General features: G+C 59.3%; 1 protein-coding gene across 4 annotated transcripts in view; it reads right to left on the bottom strand.

Annotated features, from left to right (window-relative positions):
- TLE3 (TLE family member 3, transcriptional corepressor) overlaps window positions 1–15,121 on the bottom strand; it is a 45,488-nt gene that overhangs the window by 13,069 nt on the left and 17,298 nt on the right. For 3 of the 4 annotated variants that reach the window (XM_032469349.1, XM_032469347.1, XM_032469348.1), the window contains 4 exons: window positions 11,983–12,045; window positions 10,378–10,452; window positions 3,304–3,508; window positions 1,746–1,762 (listed from right to left, as the gene is read on the bottom strand). In XM_032469349.1, coding sequence (XP_032325240.1) covers window positions 1,746–1,762; window positions 3,304–3,508; window positions 10,378–10,452; window positions 11,983–12,045 — 360 coding nt within the window. The remainder of the gene's footprint in view (window positions 1–1,745; window positions 1,763–3,303; window positions 3,509–10,377; window positions 10,453–11,982; window positions 12,046–15,121) is intronic. The other variant, XM_032469350.1, reaches the window with a different exon arrangement.

Raw genomic sequence — 15,121 nt, forward strand, 5'->3', positions numbered from 1 at the left:
GGGTGGGGGTGGGGGGGCGTGTCAGGCGTTCAGCGGCATCGATCCAGCCCGCCTCTGCTGGCAGGCGGCCAAGGGACTAAGTGTTTTTCATTGCCTCGGCTAGGCTCGGCACCATGAATGAGGCTGCCTCTAATTGGGCTGCATGCTAACCCCGCTGGGACGGCGTCCAGCCCGTCCAGCCGCCCCCTCCCGCACCAACACGGCCCTGCCTTTCCTGCCGGGGCCGCATCTGTTGACGACCTGGTTTCCAGAGGGCTGATGACGTGAGTCTACACTCCCTCCAACACGAGGCCGCGTGCACACGTGCGAGCCCCTCCTGCCTCTCCCCAGAGAAGCCCACCGGGCCCAGGACAGTGTCCTCATTCATTCTGTGGGAGTCCCCAGTGGCCCCTCTGCTCTGGACGTGGGTGAGCACCAGGGAGTGAAGAGCCCGCTCTTGGGGGCTCCTCGAGGGCTTTTTTCAGCAGCAAGCGCTCACAGACAGCCCCACGAGGCCAGAGCGGGGAGGACGAGGGCGCGGGAAGGCAGGGAAAGGGTGGGCTTCAAACTCCCATTTCCCCTGCAGCGGGGCCCTGTTAAGCCCATAAGCTTCCAGATCCCAGGTCCTGTTCTGAGGCCGTCTTCCTAGCTAAGCGGAGAGGCTGGCTGGGCGGGAATACTCCCGTGTTACAGACAGAGAAACAGGCTCGGGGAAGCCAAGCGGACTACCCAGTGTCCCATGATGCTGGGACCAGACTGAGCTTTGGTGTCCAGCCCAGCCCCTCTCCTGTCAGGCAAACGGCGCCTCCAAAAATACTGCCCACTGGGAGGATCAACACTGAAGCAATCAAAGTGGATTTTCAGCTTCAGCCGTTCCTTTCCTACATACGGAGCCACTCCTGGGCCCAAATAACCTGGATCTCCGAGCTCGCAGGAGTCGAGAGGACACGTGAGCACTGCTGCTGGTGGGGACTCTGACGTCAGCCTGGGCGGAGGTCTGGGAAGGGGAGGTGGGTCGGGATGGAGGAGCTGCCTGAGGAGTTGCCGTCTAGATGGTTAGTTAACTGCCTGACCTTCCAAGTCCTACTTAACATGAGGTAATAACCAAAGCCACCCTGACAGATTAGACGGCCCCAGACACAAGGACGGCGATGAGGAATAAAATAGCTTTGCTAATCGCTGGAGGATTTCTTTTATCCAGACTCCACTGCGTTTATTCAGAGGCTTATTCACTTGAAACAGAACCTCTGAGCCTCAATGTGATCAGAAAGATTTACAACAAATCTCAGAGCTGGCAGACACGCAGGCAGCCTGGCCTCAATGCTCGCTCGCTAACACTTTCTTAAACCGAGTGAAAGCCTGGAACAGGGAGAGGAAACGAGGAGGACACAGGATCATGTGGGGGCAGCCACCCTGGGGGGCAGGGAAGCACTCCAGCCCCAAACGAGGGACACCTGGGGCCTGAGCTCCGGGCTCAGCCCCGTGACCCCACGACCCTCCTTGGCAGCCTCAGGGCTGGCCGGCTGACCTCTCCAGCAATCACCCTCGTGTAAAGAGGGTCAGAGCTCACTCAGCCCAGCTCTTCATCTGACAAACGATGGACCTGCAGCCTGCAGAGATAAAGGCTCCCTCGAGTGAAGGTCACTCAACAGCTGACAACTCCTGCTTCATGACACCCCTCCCCACCTCCCAGGACCCCACACGGTACCCACCCTCCTCCCAGCACCCCAACCACACCCCACAGGTTCCAGAACGCTGGCACTTACCGCACTGGATTCTCTTTCTTTGGGGACAGAAGGCCAGGACAGGAGGCGGGTCAGGTCCCCCAAGACGGAAAAACAAGAAAGAAAGAAAGAAAGAAAGGTCAGTCTCCTCCAGGGGGCTTTTACAGCTCCGCTAGTTCACGGGTTTCAAAGTGGGCAGCAGGCCTTTGAGTCGCTGCAGGTCAGCCAAGGCAGGGCCATCAAGTGACATCTCAGCCTGGAAGTTAACAGCCCCAGTTCCAATGCTTCACATGGCCCCCAGTCCCGGGTGCGGCGGGGTTGGGGGAAGCTGTGGCCCAGCTCGCCCTCACATACCGAGAAGGCCAGCAAGGTTATTGGTCAGTGGGTTTTAAAAGCCACCAAGCTTGGGAAGGACCGTGCTATGCAACATACCCGGGGGATCTGGGAGCTGAGAATACTATTGTTTATTTTGTTTTTTTTTTTGGTAGTGGTGCTTTTTAAACGAACACCATTCTATTTCTTTGCCAAGAAGCCCCTGGAAGTTGAGGTCTCTGATTATCCACCCAGCCAAGACTCACCCCCGGACTGTCCTATCTGCTGTGGGGAGGTCCTCTTCCTCTGCCAAGAGGACCATCCTACTGCAGGGACAGAAAATTTAGCCTCCAGTTCCTACGACCTCCTACTGCCCCATAGCCCAGCCCCGGCAGGATGGTGCCACTCCAGGCCCTCGGCGCCCAGGGCAGGCTCACAGGCATTGGCCATGTGCCTAGTCAATATCTAAGGACAAATCAGATCATCACGTTGTGCACCTTAAACTTACACGACGGTATATGTCAATTACATCTCAATAAAGCTGGAAACACACATCTAAGGGCAGACCACACAAGGCGGCAATTTTTGCAAAGGGTCTGCCAGGAAGCCAGGTCCTTCCCTTTCTTCCTGAGAGCAGCCTCCTGGGTCCTCGTGGTCAGGGCCGGGCGAAGGGTCGGGGAGGCGCTCATTCCCAGTCTTTACCGTCCTCTCCCTGCAGTCGTGATTCCTACCCCCCTCTCAAACAGTCCACTGACAAGCCTTTACTTCAGTGCCAACTGGGCACCTTTTCCAAGGACCCTGTGTGGCTGAGACACAGATGCTAAGGTAAACCCCCAGGAACCTGGCCTCTGTCCTCAAGGACTAATGATCCTGAGGATAAAACATTTTCCAGGGCAGGACACAAGACGACAGTAACAAAAGGCCCCATCTTGGGACTTAAATTCTTATGGGAATTTGAAAAGGGCCTTAGCCTGGCCAAGAAGGCCTCCTGAGGGAGCGGGGCCGGGGCTGGCCCTGGAAGGATGGGCAGGGTGCAGCTGGGAAGATGGGAAGGTCCTCTGTGATGAATGGTCCCAGGCAGAGGACATGGGTACACATTAGGGGTTGGGGGGTGGGCATGGACAAACTCGGGCCTCTGGTTTCCATGCACCAGGAACTAAACAGATGGTGCCACGTCTTCTGCTAACTCCTGGTCCTCGGGTGTCAGCATCTGCAGTGTGCACTCACAGCGGGGCCTCCAGGACCCCCCACCCTGCCCTCTGCCCCTCACCCCAGCCCCTGGGCGCACCTCTGTGGTCCAGCTCATGGTGGTTCTTCTCGTCCTTCACCGACAGGTGGGCCTGGCTGCCCAGGGCACCAAGCGCCAGCAGCCCTGAGCTGCTCCCCGTCACTGGGGGGATCCCTGGAGGCTGGAGGCCTGATGGGTGGGGCGGCAGCTGGACCGGGGGGCCGTGCGTGGCGTGGGAGAGGTGCTGCGCCTGGAGCTGCTGTTGCTGCAATGAAGTTGGTGGTGAGCACGGCTGAGCAGGGAGGGTGCGGTGCCGGGGCCAGCCCTCTCACTCCTCCAGGTGTGGCAGGGGAAAAATGCCCCCAAACCTTTGCCCCCAGCTCAGTCCATGCGCTGTCAGACCGGAGGAAGTCTGTTAATGGACTGCAATTTAGATGCAAGATTTATGATTGCAAACATTCCACCTCTTCCCCAACCCTAGTCTCAAGACAGAATTTCTCAAGGTATGTTTCCAAGCCCAAGATAAATAAAGCATGCATTCAGAAACCACACAGTCATCAGGGCTCCCTCTCTGTTGAGGGGGATCCACTTTCAAGCTGCTGGCGGTCAGTTTTTGCTCATGCTTACATGCCTGCAGACAATTAGCAGCTGGCGCCTCCACCCGAGCCCGCACCCTGGGGAAGACGCCCGAATCCTGAGGAGCTCCCCCACCCCGGTCTTGCAGAGGTGGGGCAGGACCCAGGAGAGGAGTCGCGAGAGCAAGAGACGCCGGGGGCCAGCGGGACGAGAGCTAACGTCACCGGACATCGGCGCGGACGACAGGGCAACGAAAAGAGGGAGGCTTTGGGGTCGAGACAGACCAAGATGCAAATCCCAGCTCTGGCACTTGCTCGCTGGGCGGCCTCAGGCAGGCTACTCGCTGAGCGGCTTCGTAACAAGAGCTTCCGTTTACCACGGGGCTTTTCAGGGCACCCTCTGTGCCACAGCCGAGACCTGGATTGACTCCGCCATTACACCACCAGCAAAGGTGGCCCCCCGTCAAGGGCTCTGCCCCGCACATGCCCGGGACCCGACCTGGCGCCACCCTCAGGGTCTTCTTCCCCACCCCACCCGTTCCCCACCAGCAGCCAAGAGAAAGCAATCACCCCTAAGGCCACATCAGGAAGCGCGGCCGCAGGGCACTCGCAGGGGCTGGAGGGCTTCTTAAGAACGGCCGGGGCCTCGGCACGCACACGGCTTTCTTCTCAACGGGCTCGAGAGGAGGGAAGGGAAGTTCACTAAACACGAAGCTCCCGAATGAATGCCTGGGTGCTTTCCACATATGTCAGTGACCCTTCCAACTACCTGGCAAAGGAGGCACTGAGCCCACTTTACAGAGGACAGACTGGCGCTCAGGGGGCCGCAGTGGGCAGCCAGTGACTAGTCAAGTCCCACCACTAGTGTGGGATCCGGACTGAAATGTCAGCCGCCAACCTCATCCAGAGAATGTTCCTAAGGAGACCTCTCCCCGAAGCAAGAAGGCTGGCGGGGGTGACTAAGGGCCAAAATCTAACTAAGCTCGCCCGTGCCGGGGACCGTGACTCGCAGGTGAAGGCCCACAGCTCTGGACAGACATGAGGCTCCAAGAGGCAGTAAGTGTTTTTGAGGTCAGGGGTCAAAGGCCCTGCTCTCCCCCAACTAAGCCACAAAACTGCCAATCTGGTGTCCCCCCGCCAAAAGTAAAGGCAGCCCCAGCCACACCACATTCCTGGCCCCGGAGGCCTCATTTCTCAGTTTGGTGGGGGGAAGGCTGGGACCTGTGGCCATCGCCTGGGACCTGGGACATCTCCTGATGAGCAATTTATGGAAGGTGCTGGTGGGCACTGGCACCAGGGCGGCCTGACCCCACATCTGCCCTGAGATGCCAGAGCGGAAGCCAAGCCGAGTGTCCCAGGAACCCCTGCAGGACGGGCCCACCCCAGCCAGGCGCTCAGACTCGTCTGGGACGCAAGCTCACCCCTGATTTCGCCCACCTCTTCCTTCTAGAGAAAATGTAACTTCTATATCTTACTAAAACAAAAACAAAAACAAAACTCCACATACTCATTGTCAGAAAAATATCAAAAATAAGTGTAGACTGAACAGTTTTTCTAACAACATTACCCGTCCACCTGCTCCCCAGAAGTGTCCACTGTTAATCTGTCCAGGTTTCCTTTATAAAGTTTACATGCTTCTGAACAAATGGGCTCTTGTTAAATTAAAATCCACTTGTATAGCAGGAAGGTTACGAGTGTTCTGAACAAATGTACATGTCCCTTCACTGGCGACATGGCATCCTCGGTGTGGCTGGGCCATCCAGCCTTATCTGGAGGCCCAGGTTTTAAGAGTCTACTGGGGACCGTGTGGTTTCAAACAATTGCTGGTAGGTCCTTTAATCCCACCAGTGTTAACTATTTAGTCAAATCCCAGAAAGCAAGGACTGAGGTATATCATTGAACCCACTTTTTACAGGGCCTGGCCAGTAAGACCACGAGAGGAATAGAAGGGAAGAGGGTGGGCAGCTTCAAAGCAGCTTTGCTGCCTGGGTGCACGGCAGCCTCCTCCCACAATCCTGTTTTTAGAGAAAGAGCTTATTGAAGATTGGTGCCTATGGGAAGACGCCGTTGAATAATTGCAAGCACGCGATTCCGCCCTCTTGCCCAGCCTTCTAGGTTCAGTCTCGCCCAGGTCAAGCGCCCCATCATGCTGGTGGGAACCGGCTCCTCCCTCCAGGGATGCCTACCAGCGCAGACTCGAGCCGGGCTGGCCAGGGATGACGTCCTGCTCTGTCTTCTACCAGCAGCGAGACCTCAGGTGCGTCAGTGGACCTCTCTGAGCCTCAGTTTCCTCAGGGCGCAGCCCACCTCTTCGGGCTGCGTAAGGCTCACGCATGTTACTGCGCATATAGGCAGCGTCGGTGCTTAGCGAGCACCGGCAAGACTGTGAGAGGACCACAGACGGAGCCATTTCTCCCATCTTTCTGTGATGCTCGGCAACTCGTGGCTTCCGGGGAGGGACCTTGTTTTACCCACCCAGCACCTTGAGCGGCGCCTGGCACGTGTGCTCAGTACACATTTGCTGGGTGAACAGGTGAGAATGTTGGAAAAGGTGGACAAGGAGAGGCTGGGAAGTCAGTCGGCAGAGCGGCTCTGTCCAAAAGCCGTCCACCTCCCACATCCGAGCCTCCTCTCCAAGCCCCAGCGAGACGCAGCTCAGTTTGTTGGGACAAGGAGCATCAGTGGGGCGCCCTGCTGCTCCCGATGGGGAACCGTGAACCAGCATCACAGACTCGGAGCAAGGCCGTAGCTGTGGTGGGGGTTTAGAAAACAGTGGCTTTCAAAGCTGCGGAGCTTCCGTGGCAGAGAGGGCAGTTTTCCGTGCGGCACGTCATGCAGAACTGTCCTCTTTGCCAGAGGGAAGGTGACCTCCACGTACCCCTCATCTTCAAGGACAGGAGCACCCCCTGCACAGCCAGAAATCCCCCCGAGGGCTGCTTTGGGCGAAGACGCCGGCAGGAGCGGCCCAGCAGGCTCCAGGAAGCAGGGACACTCAGCCGACCTCCAAGGCCTCCCTCTTGGGGCGAGAACAGATGCCAGGGCTCATTGGGCAAAGGACCTGCTACCGACGGTCTTGACTGTGACAGAGTGAAAGTTCCTCTGCAGGGGGGCAAGGGGCCACTGCCTCCATGCCCAGGTCACAGCCTCGGCCCCTCTGCCGGCTGGGCCCAGCCAGCCCCAGGCTGCATGTCTAGCCCTGTGACGCATCTCTGACTTTAGAGGACCACGTGCAGAAACAGAGTGACACCTGAGTGGGAGGGTGACAGTGTTTCCAACTGGGGAGAAATGGAATCAAGTCCACTGTCCGAGGAGGGCCCTGGCTCACCACCCGGCAGCTGCCTGTCCCCCACTCCCACCATTCTCTCCCACGCCAGGACTTCTCGCCCACGGCAGGAAGCGGCGTCAGCAACCGCGCCCGGCCTCCCCCACCCCGGAGAGGGGCGAGGAGTCTGGAAGCAAGCCCACTCACGAGGCTCACTCCCTTGACCTTTCTCGCCAGAACAGCAGCCTGTGAGAGAGCGGCCCTGTGGGGCACACGCGTGTCCCTGTCCTCCTCACATGCGCCGAGTGCCCGCGTCCTGGGCTCAGAAGGTACGGCCACTCCAAGGAGAGGCTGGCGGGGGGCTCTCACCAGCCACATCCGTGTCGCTGGGTAGTGAGCATCACACCTGACGTCTCTGTCCCCTGACTGAGAGCTCCTCTTCTCAGGGTCACGAGTGGGGTTAAACTTCATGAAGCTGTCCAAGCATTTCCAGAGCCAAGACCCTAACTCCCAGTCCAGGGGGCCAGGCAGCTCCTCCCCTAGAGCAGCAGGTCTGACAGGGCCCTGGGGACAGCCATTCTTAGCTGCTCTAAGAGCCTCCAGGCCGTCCCCTGCCCTTCACTGTTGGGGCAGGACTCCGGCTCCCCGCCACCCTCCTCCCGTCACTTTCCCGGGTCGGCCCAGGAGCCGGCCCACTCTCCCCTCTCCTTCCTCCTCCGCTGGATGGAGTCGGGGCTCCCCGCGCGAGCCTGCCTCCACGTCCCCGTGATTCCTGCCGTGTGAGGCTCTGTCAGGCGCAGCGATTAGACGGCAGCTGCTTAATGACGGGGTGATGGTGGCGTTCGCTCAGAGCTGGAGAAGCAATTACCCTGAAAATGGGGGTCACAGGCCCCACTCGTGGGCTTTAATTGAATTCCAATATCTGCCTGGAGCTGCCTTGACCTAACGTGTAGCTCCCTAAATACGACCTGATGGACGCGGAGCTCAGCCAAGCAGCGCCTCCTCCCCAATTCCACGCTTCTCTTAGAACTTAGAAAAAATAATTTTCATAAGAGGTTTTCATTCCAAAAGCGGGGGGCAGAGGGGGAGAGGGGACCCCACTGCGGCCACGGCAGGGATGGGAAGGCTTGGCCCGGAAAGCAGGTGGTGGGGGCGGGGGGGGGGAGCAGCCGGAAGAGGAGGAATTTCAGGGGACAGAGCTCACGCTGTGCCACCCACCCCTGCGGCCCCTTCCACCCCAGCAGCAGAGCCACCAGGCTGCGTGCTGGTCACCGAGGAAGACACAGCGCCACACCAGGCCTGGACTGGATGGAAAGCGGGGGAGAAGAGCCTGAGCCGAAAGGCAGCCCCGGGCCTCTGGCCTGCACAGCGTGGGACCACCCTTGAGTCACCTCCCGTCTCTGTAAGGCCCAGGCGTGGGTCACATTGGCGGTTCTCCACCACGAGCCACTCTGTGTGCCCCCCCAATGCCAGGACACTGGGCAATGTCTGGAGACATGTCGGCGTCACACTGAGTGTGTGTGGGGGGAGCCACAGGCGTCCCGAGGGTGGAGGCCAGGGCTGTGGCTGAACACCCCCCACGCATCCTAACCAGGTACCTGGCCTCTAAGTTCACCAGCCCTGGGGCTGAAGAACCCTGGGGTTAGATGGTCTCTGAGGAGAACTCAAACTTTACAGTATTGTGAGTTCACCCCTGGGGGCTCTGCCTCCCAGCGCAACTGCTAAAAACTGTAAAAACCGACCACTCCCCTCCCCTCCCCTTCCAGACTCCTCGCTGCTCCTCCCCCAACACCGTGGGAGTCAGAGGAGGCTGACGCTCCTGCTCCTGCATCTGCCCCAGCAGCATTCCACAGCCGCCAGGGACGGACACCAGGGACAGAGACCAGAGGACAGGCCCACATAAGCATCACGGTCCCGATGGCGGGTCAGAGGGTCAGGATCCGCCAGCATCATTCGGGCACTCCAACCCTACCCTCCTGGCACTCCTGGCCCGAAGAGAGAAGCTGGTCCACTCCCTCCTTTAAACTGCCTGAGGTCACACAGGAAGAGGCACGACCAGAATACAGGCCCCCAGGTTTCGGCCCCAGAACGACAAGCCCAGAGGCATCATTCATCTCACCAAGCAGAACACTCTGGGCCTTCAGGCCCACCTCAAAACAATGACCCCACTTAAGAACCAGAGGAGGAATGAGGACCAACCAGAGGGCTGAATGGACCTCAGCCAACCAGTCCACTGCTTCCCAAGACTGACTACCCTTCAGAATGATCTGGAAAACTTGAAAAACACAGAGTCCCAGCCCCACCCCAGACCTGCGGAGAGTAACTCTGGGGTGAGGGTCCTGGATTTCCTGTTATTTGGAAGCCCCCTCGGGCACGCACACTCAGCCACTGGTGAATGGGAAGCAGGGGTCTCGCCCACCCCCTTCGTTTCAGGGACCAAAAGTGGACAGGTTCATCCTGAGGCCAAGGGATTTGCCCCAAGCCACATTAAAAAGACTGTTCCTCCTCAGCTGCTTGTCTTGAACGTCCTTAGCCTCACACCAAAGCAGCAAGCAGGAGAAAGAGGCAACGTGAATCCAAGAAATGCAGTCAAGGTGCAAGCCAGGCGGGGGCACTCAGGGGAGAAATCTGGCTTCCTCCTTCCACCGAGGGGACAGACCAGGAGTGGGCGTCACAGAGCGCTCTGCGTTACCTTTTTCTGCTCCCGGGTGAGACGGGCCGTCTAGGACGTCAGGGAGACCCACCCAGGTGCCCTGGCTGGAAGCCACCCAGGCACACGGCGAGCACCGAGCACGCGGCCAGGCAGCCCCGCGCACAGAAGGCAAGCCCCGCCCCGAACGCCACAGCGCGCTCACAGCAGCAGCACAGCAGAGACGGCGCTGATCCCAGGCGGCCAAAGAAGGGCAGACCTGTGCCCGGGAGGGGGCAGACCCCTGGGGAGGCAGGGGAGGAGGCCGGGCACCCCCGTCCGTCGGGTGGGCCTCCGAGGTGACCCCGGAGCCCACCCCGCCTCAATGGCAGAGACACCGAAAGCCAGGGGAGGGCGGGGCTGACGAGTGCAGAGGTGGACTGGGGCGTGCTGGGCACCCCTTTAATTCGGGGAGTGGGAGGCAACAGGGGAGCCAATGGGGGAGATCTCTAACTGGGTCCAAGCCCATGAGGTGTGGGGGAGGCCGGAGCCCTGGGGCTGCCATTCTTTGAGGCCAGCTAAGGTCAGGGTCCACCCCCAGTTACGGTCAGCGAGAGGAATGAAAGGGCTATACACACGGCGAGAGGCAGACCGGGGAGTCCACGTACCCCGATGATGGCGTTCAGCTCCGTCACGGTCACCTGCTTGGCCCGCTCCACGGCCTGAGCCACCTGCTGCTGGTGCTGGAGGGAACGGGGCGTGGGTTAGAGGCGGCCGCCTTCCCCGACAGAGGGGCCCTGGAGGGCCGCCCGGGACAGCGGCGGGCACAGCCCCCGAGGCGGCAGAGGGCCGCTGACCGGAACAGGACACAGATGGGCCAGGGGACTTTCTTCTGTAAACCCTTTCCGACCAGCATGTAACGAAGACCTCCTATAGTTTCAAGTTAAGATATAAATGAGCCAAAAGATGGCTGCTGGTCAACCGTCTCCCTCCACTGCACAAAGTCCCTTCCTTCCGTGCCTTTGAGAATGAGCTGGACGCTGCATGACGTTACTGAACGATGGTTCGTTTTCTAAATGCGGTGACAAGGCTCAGGCCTGCAGGAGGACGTCCTGTGCTCAGGAGACACGGGTAGAGCGGTGAGCGCCACGAGCCGTCACCGTCTCTGCAGCTGACATTCAGGGGGTTCGGAAGAAAAGCACACGTATCTACACACGCTCAGCCTACATCTGTCTAAGTGGGAAACAAAAAATAAGTGTCTGGGAGAGAAAGACGGCCTGGCGAGCCCCAGTGCCGCTCGGGACGCGGTGACGGCGAGTTGCCGCAGGCTCGCCAGTCACTCCGCTGAGGGATGCTGATGGGGAGCCGGGGGACGCCCCCGTGCCTTCCACTCAGTTTTGCCGTGAACCTCAAACTACTCTAAAAAATTAAGTCTATTAATAAAAATTTTTTTTTTTTACTGCATTCATTCCCCTCAGCCTGCTTCACAGGCAACTGCCTCTCCTAAAAGGCTGCAAGCTCTGAGGACAGCGCCGTACCTGTTTTCTCGTGAACTCAATCACGTGTGGGTCACTGCTCCGTCTCAGAGACCCGAGACTCCAGGAGGGAGCCGGGTGGGCCCAGCCACCGAGGGGGCCTGGAGGGCGGGGCCTGCCCCAGCTGGACCGAGCTCTGCTGGACGGAAGAGGCCCCTCGGGCAGCCCCCATCTGCCCTGCACCAAGGCGCCTCCATAGAGATGGTTTTCTCAACTGCCCACTGGCCCAGCCCTGCCTCAGGCTGGGGGGAGGGGTCCTCTTGGAAAGTGTGCTTAGAAGATGTGACCAACTTGGGCGTGCCTCTGACAAGGACACCCTGTCCTGGGGGCTGGGGTCCCTTTGGGTAACGGAGCCCCTCACACGCTCTGGCCCTTGGCACCAACTGGCCAGGCTTCCTTGCTCTTAGATGTTTCCAGGTGCAGAAGCTGGGGCCCAGGGAAGCATAGGCTGGAGATGCTGGTTTAGATGGGGCCTGGAGGGGCCACAAAAGTACCCACTGCCCATTAAAAGCCCTGTCACAGGCCAGGGCCCTCCTCTCAGGTCTCCAGCAGCTCCAGAGAACTGATTCCATGGGAAGAAGGAACGAGTGGCCCCTCTGACGCGCCGGAGAAAGTTCTGTAAACCCCCAGGCTGTCAACTTCAGTCCACGTGAATGGACAGGGGCCGGGGCTCCGGTCAGAGTTGGGCAGCCACTGGGCTGCTCTGGAAAGAAAGGACCCAGTAAAAGAAGGTCTTACCTCCTGGGACAGGAAAGGCATGATCTGTGCTAAAATCGTGTTCAGTCTCTTCGCAATCTCTGTCTGCAAAAGAGAAGAGCCCGCGTGAGGCTCAGGCAAATAAATCAACTCCCCAGAATGCAGACGGTGGAAGGACAAACCCCCCCGAACCACAGACCCTCGACGGGCTCCACCCTCCCACCCTCGGCGGGCCTCCCGCAGAGGCCTCGCTGTAGTCCACAGCCTGGAGAGATCCCTTCCACCGCCCTCCAGCCAGGCTGCCCACGTTTCAGGGCGCTCTGATCTCCTATCAGAGGCGGGCTGTGTTCGCTTCAGGGTACCGTTCGCCTCCTCTGGGTGGAAACCCTGATCAAAACAAAGCAAAATAAAGCAAGCTCCAGCCCCTCAGCGCACAGTGCGGTGAGACCCACCACAGCAGAGAAGTGCAGGGCGGTGAGAAGGGGCCGCTCGGCCCAGAGGCCCAAGGGCGACAGCGAGACCGGCGCTCAGGCTCCCAGACCAATCAGGTGATGGGAGGCCACCAGCCACACGTGCCAAAGGGCTCCCCGGGACCAGACTCACGCAGTGATGAGGGGCTTAGAGGGTCTCCCTCGCCCCCCACTTTTCACGGCTGCCTCTCCCCCACCGGACCAATCCCTCGCCCTTGTGTGTGCTGTCCAGCCCAAAGTCCATCTCCTCGTTAACCCTTCATTTTTTTTAGGGTAACACTTTAGTTTTTCATTTGCCTTCCCTAAGATACTGCTCGGGACATAACTCAGTGGATCCCTGGCCCCTCACATAAGTTGACAGTCAAAAGACAGATCAGTTGTCTGCCCACCCCAAACACCCCAGGCAAGATCACATCCAGAAGAGCCTCAACTGCATTGCCACCATGTTCTGTGTAAGCCATCTCAGATGAAGAATGGTCTTAAAAGAGAGAGAGAGAGAGAAAGAGCGGGGTTACACGGTTAACCGAGTCCAGACAGAAAGGCCATGGACCACTGGCAGACAAGTCTCAGAATTGCTTCTCTTATCTCATTCTGAATCCCGAGGCCGCCAGGACTGAGGTCCCAGAGCTGGCTTCAAAGCTCTCGTCAGCACATAGCAATCTTTCAGAGACAAAACCATGACAACAGCCTTTAAAAATCTGTGATCATCTGCATGTCAAACGATTCTGGATGAGAAATCCTTGTGCGCTTAAAATTAAAACAATGCTGTCTGAAGGCCTACAGACAGACCCTGGACCTCAGGAGAATTCCTGGGGCCAGCACCCCCACCTCCCCCCAGCCACTAGTGAGGACGCCTCTGGTTCAGGGCCGCCGGCTGCAGTGCAGGCTCCGACAGAAAGCCTGTCCGTGGCGTCGGGGGCTCCTGGCTGGGGATCAGGGACCCCTCCTCTCTCCTGGAACACTCTGGCTCCCCAGGAACAGGGCCAGTGTTTCCCACGGTGGGCATCTGGGGTAAAACAAGTCTTTGGTGCAAAGGACTGTCCCTCGTATCCAAGAGCAACCGAGTGCTGATAACCGTCCCTACGTTTCCAGACTTCCAGGGGAGAGAGGGTGTCCGCCCCGGTTGGGGCCCGTGGGCCTCCCGTCTGCATGTCTGGGGTGCGGTCTGGCAAGGACACTGTAAGGCGGGGCTTGTCAGCATCAGTGCTACTGACTCGGGGCCGGGTAACTCTTCCCCGCGTGGGGCTGTTCTGTGCACCGCAGGGTTTTCAGCAGCACCCCGGCCTCTGCCCACTGGACAGAGGCCTGTCGTTCATACTGCAAGGAACCTGGGAAGATTACGAAGTAATTGCTTTGCAAGCTATTAACCTAAGTAAGCGGGAAGGAAGAGTTCTGCTCCAGAACAGGGTCCTTTCTCAAGTCTGTTCACTTTCCCCTCCCCCCAGGTAACTGACGGCGGGGAAGGGAACGGAACCGAAGAGTCAGGGCTGTCCACGTCAGCTCTAGGAACAGTCGGCTCAGTCCCAGCCTGCGTGGAGAACACAGTCACTCAACCGCCACGTGTTTACGCGCCAAGTAAGAAGACGAAGCTTTACTAAAAACAAAAAGCAAAGAGAATAAACTAAACTATTCTTACTGCTTAGGAAGCTCATGGGTCCAAGGCCTCTCCCCTCAAATGACCAGCAGGGAAGTGCCTGGAACAAAGCAGGTGCCCAGGAAACGTTGAGCCAAGCCTCTCACCAGCCCCCCGCCTTTACTTCTTGAGGCTTCACACAGCAGTGCCCCCAGCCGTGGGGGCTGGGTCTGCCCCAGGGTGGGAGGGGCAGCGGTGGGCTGAGGGCTGACGTACACCCGGGAGGCGGGGCGGCAGCCCGAGTCCTCTGTGACAGGGCGAGGTAGTGGTCAAGCCGGACCAGCCACGAGCCACCTGGTGGGCCCCTGGCTGCCGCCCCCTCCCCAGCCAGGAGGGCAGGCGGCAGGCTCGGAGCCTTCCTGGTCACTCTGACCCACAACGGCAAGCCCCTCCGGCTCTGGGGTGGCTGGTTCTAAGAGAGTCCCAGCAGTTGTCGACTTCCTCCAGCAAACAGCACAAGTGTCAGGCTCTTGGAGGGTAAAGGAGAAAACAAAAAGTAGCCGACCTTCCTCTCCCCCACGTCTTTTAGCAAACACGTGGCCACAGGCTGCCCCCGGCCGGGATCTCTTCTGCAGGGCCTGGGCCAGAGCCCAGCACCTGCTGGTTACGAGGGAAAGGGACCTGCTGGGGTTTCATGGAGCCCTGCCTGGCTCAAGGCTCAGCAGGCATCCAGGCCACCAGGTGGCCGCTGCTGTGGGGAGGCGCAGGGCAAGTTCCCTCTCATCTCATCCTTCCACCCCCTGAAGGCAGTTCTGGCCTCCCAAAACCACGAACATCAACCAAGAGCCTGCAGAAGAGCTCCACACCGATCTGGAATGTTCCAGAAGCCTGGGCTACCAGCCTTCAGGCTCTCTCCTGGGGCCCAGACTCAATGAACAGCACCGTCGCGGAGTGGCAGGGAGGACTCTGGCTGCACAGGGCTGGGGGTGGGCAGAGGGGATGGGGTGGTGTCACACCTGGTCCCTGTCCCTGGGTCCGGGGTGTTTTTCTGGGGGGAAAAGGGGGTGCACGTCCCGTCCCTCCAGCTGAGACTGGGCCACCACCTGCTGAGGAGCAGCACACCCCCCCCCACCCCGTC

Source organism: Camelus ferus, chromosome 27, assembly GCF_009834535.1.
Source record: "Camelus ferus isolate YT-003-E chromosome 27, BCGSAC_Cfer_1.0, whole genome shotgun sequence".
Lineage (NCBI taxonomy): Eukaryota > Metazoa > Chordata > Mammalia > Artiodactyla > Camelidae > Camelus > Camelus ferus.